General features: G+C 40.9%; 1 protein-coding gene across 1 annotated transcript in view; it reads right to left on the bottom strand.

The window, feature by feature from the left end:
* The window catches only part of LOC120040083 (adhesion G protein-coupled receptor B3-like), a gene marked incomplete at its 5' end in the record, with an annotated part of 140518 nt that extends 131285 nt beyond the window's left edge, over positions 1–9233 (bottom strand). The window contains 2 exons of the mRNA XM_038985346.1: positions 5090–5251; positions 9123–9233. Coding sequence (XP_038841274.1) covers positions 5090–5251; positions 9123–9233 — 273 coding nt within the window. The remainder of the gene's footprint in view (positions 1–5089; positions 5252–9122) is intronic.
* Between the last annotated feature and the right edge of the window lie 220 nt (positions 9234–9453).

Below are 9453 nucleotides of genomic sequence, written 5' to 3'. Positions count from 1 at the left end.
GCATCTCAGTGCAAGAGGTGTCACTACAGACCCTGGTTAGATTCCAGGCTGTATAACAACCGGCCGGGATCGGGAGTCCCATAGGGCGGAGCACAATTGGGCCAGCGTTGTCCGGATTAGGGTTTGGCTGGGGTATACCGTCATTGTAAATAGAATTTGTTCTTAACTGAATTGCCTAGCTGAATAAATAAAAATTGGGCAAGGCTGGAGTTCTTTAGTTCAGTTAGAGATATAATCAGAGTACAGGTTGAGCTACAAGTCTGGCCCTGTGTTCCAAATTAATCCCTAAATTGCTCCCCAAATTGCTCACTACTTTTGACCAAATGGCATCCTATTCCCTACGTAGTGCACTACTTTTGACGAAATGGCACCCTATTCCCTATGTAGTGCACTACTTTTGACCAAATGGCACCCTATTCCCTACATAGTGGACTCCTTTTGATCAGACCACTATGGGTCCTTGTCAAAAGTAACGCACTATATACGAAATTGGTTGCCATTTGGGACGCAGCCTGTGCCTCCTTCCTTATTAAAGGACGTATAATTGAAATCAGTGTTGGAACATTGAACAAGCCTTCTCTGCAGTGCAATAAACTATTTACAACTGAAAAAGTGGAATTATGTAAGACTTTTTTGGGCCGTTTGCAACAAATTGGTATTAAAATACCATCTCTAAATTGGTTAACGTTGCATTTGAATAATTCTGTCATCAAGGTGCTCTAGTAGTGAACTTCTAGTGAGGATTGATATGAGACAAACTGCTCTACTGTGACAGCATGCTGTGTAGCACTGACACTTTACACCGACATAAGGACTTCCTAACATGTTCATAAGCCATACATAACGCATTAATAAGCAGTTGATTTTCTAAATGCTATATCAACTTCCATCAACAACTACCAGTTTATTTAGATTTTTATTTATCTGATTTTCCTCTGTGTCAAATTCTAAACGTTTAAACAGTCATATAAATCAGAATACTTCATTGTTTGGTTTAATTCTAGAATCATTTGAAAGGAGGTTGTTTTGACCTGTCCTGCACCGCTCCTTCCTCTCCATGTCCTTGTCATGTTTCCTTTTAAACTCTCATCATATTGTTTTGTATTGTCTTCTGTGCAAAAAAAACCCCAAGTTGATATTTGCTTTGTCTTGTGGTTGTTGACATAAGCAGTTATGAATGCAGCCAGTATGTATAGGTTATGAATGTGTTATAAAGTCCTTGTGTAGTGCCCTTCAAGGAAAATGTTCCCTGCATGAATTTCTGTCCTTGAAAACTATTTGACTCAGACAAACACAGATTTCAATATTTCTGCTGTCGATTTGACTACATTACTGGCCTGAAACAACGGCACATTACTTCCAGAGAAAAAGACAGTTTAGCCCATTAGCCTGCTGCCAAAGCCTCACCAAGGGGGAAATAACGGATTATTTGGAAGCACTATCACTTCTGGTTCTCTTATTCCTCATTTCAATCCAGGGGGACACCTGGGGTATATGGCTCTGTATGCTGACTGCTTCAATTATTGTTTCTGAATAAAAGAAGGTGATTCATGCAGTTCAGCTAGCTACCAGAGCTTGTTAGGTCAGTTCAGCTAGCTACCAGAGCTTGTTGGGTCAGTTCAGCTAGCTACCAGAGCTTGTCGGATCAGTTCAGCTAGCTACCAGAGCTTGTTGGGTCAGTTCAGCTAGCTACCAGAGCTTGTTGATCAGTTTAATTAGCTACCAGAGCTTGTTGGGTCAGTTCAGCTAGCTACCAGAGCTTGTTGGTCAGTTCAGCTAGCTACCAGAGCTTGTTGGGTCAGTTCAGCTAGCTACCAGAGCTTGTTGGGTCAGTTCAGCTAGCTACAAGAGCTTGTTGATCAGTTTAGCTAGCTACAAGAGCTTGTTGATCAGTTCAGCTAGCTACAAGAGCTTGTTGATCAGTTCAGCTAGCTACCAGAGCTTGTTGGGTCAGTTCAGCTAGCTACCAGAGCTTGTTGGTCAGTTCAGCTAGCTACCAGAGCTTGTTGGGTCAGTTCAGCTAGCTACAAGAGCTTGTTGATCAGTTCAGCTAGCTACCAGAGCTTGTTGGTCAGTTCAGCTAGCTACAAGAGCTTGTTGATCAGTTCAGCTAGCTACCAGAGCTTGTTGGTCAGTTCAGCTAGCTACCAGAGCTTGTTGGTCTGTTCAGCTAGCTACCAGAGCTTGTTGGGTCAGTTCAGCTAGCTACCAGAGCTTGTTGGTCAGTTCAGCTAGCTACCAGAGCTTGTTGGTCAGTTCAGCTAGCTACCAGAGCTTGTTGGGTCTGTTCAGCTAGCTACCAGAGCTTGTCGGGTCTGTTCAGCTAGCTACCAGAGCTTGTTGGGTCAGTTCAGCTAGCTACCAGAGCTTGTCGGGTCTGTTCAGCTAGCTACCAGAGCTTGTTGGGTCTGTTCAGCTAGCTACCAGAGCTTGTTGGTCAGTTCAGCCAGCTACCAGAGCTTGTCGGGTCAGTTCAGCTAGCTACCAGAGCTTGTCAGGTCAGTTCAGCTAGCTACCAGAGCTTGTCGAGTCAGTTCAGCTAGCTACCAGAGCTTGTTGGTCAGTTCAGCTAGCTACCAGAGCTTGTCGGGTCAGTTAAGCTAGCTACCAGAGCTTGTCGAGTCAGTTCAGCTAGCTACCAGAGCTTGTTGGGTCAGTTCAGCTAGCTACCAGAGCTTGTTGGTCAGTTCAGCTAGCTACCAGAGCTTGTCGGGTCAGTTCAGCTAGCTACCAGAGCTTGTTGGGTCTGTTCAGCTAGCTACCAGAGCTTGTTGGGTCTGTTCAGCTAGCTACCAGAGCTTGTTGGTCAGTTCAGCAAGCTACCAGAGCTTGTCAGGTCAGTTCAGCCAGCTACCAGAGCTTGTCGGGTCAGTTCAGCTAGCTACCAGAGCTTGTCAGGTCAGTTCAGCTAGCTACCAGAGCTTGTCGAGTCAGTTCAGCTAGCTACCAGAGCTTGTTGGTCAGTTCAGCTAAGCTACCAGAGCTTGTCGGGTCAGTTCAGCTAGCTACCAGAGCTTGTCGAGTCAGTTCAGCTAGCTACCAGAGCTTGTTGGGTCAGTTCAGCTAGCTACCAGAGCTTGTTGGTCAGTTCAGCTAGCTACCAGAGCTTGTCGGGTCAGTTTAGCTAGCTACCAGAGCTTGTTGGGTCTTTTCAGCTAGCTACCAGAGCTTGTTGGATCTGTTCAGCTAGCTACCAAAGCCTGTTGGGTCTGTTCAGCTAGCTACCAGAGCTTGTTGGGTCAGTTCAGCTAGCTACCAAAGCCTGATGGGTCTGTTCAGCTAGCTACCAGAGCTTGTCGGGTCAGTTCAGCTAGCTACCAGAGCTTGTCGGATCAGTTCAGCTAGCTACCAGAGCTTGTCGGATCAGTTCAGCTAGCTACCAGAGCTTGTTGGGTCAGTTCAGCTAGCTACCAGAGCTTGTCTGGTCCATTCAGCTAGCTACCAGAGTTTGTCGGGTCAGTTCAGCCAGCTACCAGAGCGTGTTGGTCAGTTCAGCTAGCTACCAGAGCTTGTCGGGTCAGTTTAGCTAGCTACCAGAGCTTGTCGGGTCAGTTCAACTAGCTACTAGAGCTTGTTGGATCAGTTCAGCTAACTAGCAGAGCTTGTCGGGTCCATTCAGCTAGCTACCAGAGCTTGTTGGGTCAGTTCAGCTAGCTATCAGAGCTTGTCGGGTCAGTTCAGCTAGCTACCAGAGCTTGTTGGGTCAGTTCAGCTAGCTACCAGAGCTTGTCGGGTCAGTTCATCTAGCTACCAGAGCTTGTTTGTCAGTTCAGCTAGCTACCAGAGCTTTTTGGTCAGTTCAGCTAGCTACAAGAGCTTGTTGGGTCTGTTCAGCTAGCTACAAGAGCTTGTTGGGTCAGTTCAGCTAGCTACCAGAGCTTGTTGGTCAGTTCAGCTAGCTACAAGAGCTTGTTGGGTCAGTTCAGCTAGCTACCAGAGCTTGTCAGGTTAGAAATGGTAAATTAAAACGGTTTGGAATAATGTCTTGCCCTCTTGTCTGATCCTTGAGAAAACTGCCAACCCTACACTTAGTCATGACACATCTTAATGTGGACTACGTCTGACTAAATGTCAGAGAGCTGCTCGCATGAATTTCTGATTAGCCGATGGGGGTGAAACCTTTTACATGACTTTGTGCCTAAATGTAATTTCAGAGACACTTTCCTCCACATAGAAGAATGGCTCCTAAAATTCCCTGCAAATCAACAGATGTAAAAACACTAACATTAGTTTGACAGCTGCTGTTGAACACAGGGATATCTACACACAGTAGACACACACAGAAGATGGGTCTCTTCTCCACAATTCAGAAGGTAATACATCACAAATCATCAAGAATAACCAATGACTGTCTTGTGTAGGGGAATGTTGTTTTTATGTGAAAATACTGAATGTCACCTTCTGCCAAAAAACGCAACAACTGTCAACAGTGTAAGACGTCATAACATTCTAAAGACCCCAGAAGAGCAAAGTACATCAACTGGACCAACATCCCAAAAATATTAGGTACCAGACTAAGTATGCAAAAATCTAGGCAACATTTCATCAATTCAACTACTGTAACAGCCTACATCGAGATAAATATGTCTTGCAGTATAATTGTACAGATACTGCAATATATATACAAATATACCACTAACCTTGACCTTCAAGCAAACACACTGAACCCTGGAGACACAAACCAGAATCTACAATTCCCTAATCTCCATAACATGCAAAACTACAGAAGTACATCACTGTCAATCATTTCAGGAGTTGTGGTGAAATGACTTATCATTATATGGGAAGAGATGGATAACATAGACAACACTTCTGCAAAACACCGTGACATGCACAAAGAGAAGAAAGCATCATCAGATAATAGATGTCTAACAATAATAATAATAATAATAATAATACATTAAATAATAATATTAAGTAATAAGAATATAACCAAATAGACTAGTTAAAAGGTTAAACTAAACAGTAACAAAAACATTGGTTTGATGGTCAATTCAAAGCAAGCACAACAATGCACACATAGAAAAATGAAGGGTGAAGGAGAAAGACGTTATAACAAGTAAAGTAATAATGCTGCAGCTATTACTACCTGGACAGGGGACAGTGTTATTGCAAACCCTTGACTCTCTTAAAGGGCCGCTGCAGTGAGTTCCGTACGGTGAACCACATGTTCTTGTTCGCACCTGCGACCCTTGGCCGCATGAAACTGAGCATGAGCTCCACTGGGACCACTCCTCTGCACCAGATTCACCTGTGTAGAGGGAGAAGGGTGACACCAGTTAAATGCAGCAACACGGTCACATGATCAGCCCAGGGGGTGGGGCTACAGGGGGCAGGGCTATACTGGGGTGGAGCTTTGTGCTGGGGTGGGGTTTCAAGGTAGAGCAATCGGGGAGGAGTTATTCGAAACCCGAAGCTACGTTAATGGGGAGGGATATTAACCTAGTTAACTTTAATATTTAACTAAATAGACATGTTTTACCTTTATGTGATCTTTGATAAATGATTAATAAGAGAGAAGACCACGACTCTGTTTGTCATTGGCCCCATATCTCTTGATCCAGTTCCTTTGACTTCCCATTCATCATTTTGTAAGTGTTGTTGTATTGTGATTGCAGGGAACAAGAACCTTTATGACTAGTAATTGGTCAAAAAGCTGTTTGTTCAAAAACCTTGTCTGGCTCCCCTGAACGGAGTCTCAAGTAGAAAAAAAAAATCTTATTGTGTCATAGTAAAGTACAAATGGTTCGGAGGAACTGTACAGATGCATCATAGTCAAGTACAAATGGTTTGGAGGAACTGTACAAATGCATCATAGTAAAGTCCCAAATGGTTTGGAGGAACTGTACAGATGGATCATAGTAAAGTTCCAAATGGTTTGGAGGAACTGTACAGATGCATCATAGTAAAGTACAAATTGATTGGAGGAACTGTACAGATGCATCATAGTAAAGTACAAATTGATTGGAGGAACTGTACAGATGCATCATAGTAAAGTACAAATGGTTCGGAGGAACTGTACAGATGCATCATAGTCAAGTACAAATGGTTTGGAGGAACTGTACAAATGCATCATAGTAAAGTCCCAAATGGTTTGGAGGAACTGTACAGATGGATCATAGTAAAGTTCCAAATGGTTTGGAGGAACTGTACAGATGCATCATAGTAAAGTACAAATTGATTGGAGGAACTGTACAGATGCATCATAGTAAAGTACAAATTGATTGGAGGAACTGTACAGATGCATCATAGTAAAGTACAAATTGATTGGAGGAACTGTACAGATGCATCATAGTAAAGTACAAATGGTTTGGAGGAACTGTACAGATGGATCATAGTAAAGTTCCAAATGGTTTGGAGGAACTGTACAGATGGATCATAGTAAAGTACAAATTGATTGGAGGAACTGTACAGATGCATCATAGTAAAGTTCCAAATGGTTTGGAGGAACTCTACAGATGGATCATAGTAAAGTCCCAAATGGTTTGGAGGAACTCTACAGATGGATCATAGTAAAGTCCAAATGGTTTGGAGGAACTGTACAGATGGATCATAGTAAAGTCCAAATGGTTTGGAGGAACTGTACAGATGGATCATAATTGACACTAAGCATTTGTCAGATTTAGTCTGAAGCACATTTATTCAAAGATCACAGCAAAGCTCCACATCACAGGCCCCAGTGTTACTTCTGATCACAATAAGGGATTTGGCCATTTACCTGACTAAAAGGTGTAACATCATTTCATCTTCATCTTTCATACTGACACATGCATCAATAAAACCAAATCAAATGTTTCAAAAAGCTCTATAAAATGTAAAAGAACATGGTTGCATGCAAGAAGGACATCTACTGGTGAAATAAAAGTTGAATGGAGAGTTAGTTAAGGAGAAGTCTAGTGTGGATCCCACAGCAGTGTTACATCACTACAGTCTACACTGCAGTTTCCAAGACAACCAGAGAGGATCTAACTCCAACCCATATTAATTAGTGTTTGATCACAATTTATGAAAACTTTATGAAAACTTTTTTTTGCCAGTTTATATTTTTCATAAGAGTACTAGGGAAACGAGAGGGAAGAAAAACTCCCCTTTTCATTTTATCCAGAAGATCACAGCTTGTTGCATGGAGCTTGTTGCATGGAAGTAACATTCACAGTGCCAGTTTGCATTGGGTTCATAAAATACTCTTTTTCAAACAGCAGAATGTGACAAAAGGTCTGCTGGTGTGTCACACTCCTGTTATGACATATTTTAACTGTTGATACTGAATATTTAAATGTACACTGGTCACCTGTCTCTAGAACCATACAGTTAGATAAAAAGGTTGTTTCTAGAACCTAAAAGGATTCTTCGACTGTCCCCATATGAGAACCCTTTGAAGAACCCTTTTTGGTTCCAGGTAGAAACTTTTCGACAGAGGGTTTTACATGGAACTCAAAAGGGCTCTACCTGGAACCAAAAAGGGTTATCCTATGGGGACAGCCAAAGAACCCTTTTGGAAACCTTCTTTCTAGGAGTGTATACAAAGTATACCAGTTTAATTCTTAGAGGTACAACTTCATACACTGATTGTATATAAACACATGTGGAGTGAATTTGCTTATGTGTGTGCCGTTAGGTGGTAATTCCCAATAACAAAAGCATTGCCTTATTGACAGAGAATGTCAACAATGCATCAGTATGTCCTGGGTGAGGCCTTTCAATGCAAAAATATGATCACGTCACAAATCCAAAAGCCATGAAATGCTGAATAAATTGAATAAATGCTAACATTGGTTACGCTAGCACCCTTGGCATTGAGCTAAGTAGGTAGGGTGAATAGAACAATCCAAGATAGCTTAGTTGTGTGTTAGAAAGCAAGAAGACAACATTCAAATATTTTGATTACAGTTTAAGATGTACGTGTGATGTTCAATTTCAACGAGGCTTTATTTGCATAAGAGATTTGGAAATTTCAGCTCTGAATACATTTATATGTAATTGAAATCTTATGAAGATTTCCCTCTGTATTGTGTCACTAAGCTGCAGTATAATAGGACTGATATAGATTGATTCAACCCAATAGGGATATACTGTAAACCCTATTATATATAATTGGTCTGATCAGAATTATAATAGACTTTGAAAGGTGGATCAATTGGTAAGATGAAGCAGTACAGGGAGAGTCAATTAGACAATCTAAGAATGGAAGAACTGAAGAGCAAAGTGATGGGGTCCATAAGAGATAAATAACACACTCCCACAGCGTGTTGGAATGAAGACATGCTGTTAGGATTTAGTAAACAACAAAGTGGATTTGCAAATTAAAATGAAATTAAGGCAGGTGTGTTGATTAATGTCACAAATTTAAAAGTAACATCAAATGAGGTGAAATTGGGTTAAAAAAAATTAAAAGCGAAACAAACAATTAACGGAACCCAGAAACATGTATTTTTTTTAAACGAAATTAGAAAGAAAAAGGGAAAAAATAGAAAAAAAAGAATTGTCTTTATCGCAGTCCATTTGGATTGAGCCTAGAAACCCTCTATATGGAACTGGAGAAGCAATAACGATGCTTTTCAATTAATTTATATCCTTCTGCAATTTTAGAATGGATACAATCATCACTATATTTTAGTATATTCGACTGGTTTAAGTTAAGATTTTTGTTTATCTTACATTAAACATTATTTATCAAACCCATTTTTTATTCAGTATGCGTTTCACTCTTGCCGAAGGCAGTAGGAGTTGTCGATGAAGGACATTTTTCAAATGTTATTAAGCACACTTTTAAGGATATTATTAACTGTGACAGGGCACAATTTTACCTACCCTTTAATATTTGAGAAACGAGTAATGCACTTGCCAACTCGCTGTGTAACAACAAATGAACAGAGACCCAGGGAGCCCAATTATAGTTGTTATTCTAAGTAAATACTGAAAGGGAACAGGAACATTTGTCTAGTGGGTTTTAATGTGAATAGCAACAGAAGAAGGAGGAGGTGGTAGGAGGTTAAGAAATACAGAAACATTGTCACCTAAAAGGTGCAGCACAAGAGAGAGCATGCAAGTAAGTGACTTAGATGAAATTAAGTTTATAGTTAACAAAATAAAAGGTGAAAGAAACATAACTATTGTATTACCAGTTTGTGCCATAAATTTAGCAGATTCAGCTTGCTCCTGCAGGGCCTTTGTGTCAAAGACTGATCTGGGCCGCTGACTTTTTACAGTATGTTCGCCGATCATTCCATATTCTAGAGACAGAATAGAGGTTCAATGAAAGCTAGGCTTTAACAGTAGGAATCTTCCAGAGACAACAAAAAAAATAGGTTTTACAAACTGTTTTTCAAAGATAGATGCGTAGTAGAAAAACTGCAGTACTGTACATGGCTAGAAACAAAGATCATACAAGATTAAATATGTAGACGTATATTTAACTTGTCATTTTTACTTTAAAGCATAAGAAGGAACAAT

This window comes from Salvelinus namaycush, unplaced genomic scaffold (genome assembly GCF_016432855.1).
Source record: "Salvelinus namaycush isolate Seneca unplaced genomic scaffold, SaNama_1.0 Scaffold321, whole genome shotgun sequence".
NCBI classification, from domain to species: Eukaryota; Metazoa; Chordata; class Actinopteri; order Salmoniformes; family Salmonidae; genus Salvelinus; species Salvelinus namaycush.
This window is presented reverse-complemented; position numbering and strand designations above follow the sequence as displayed.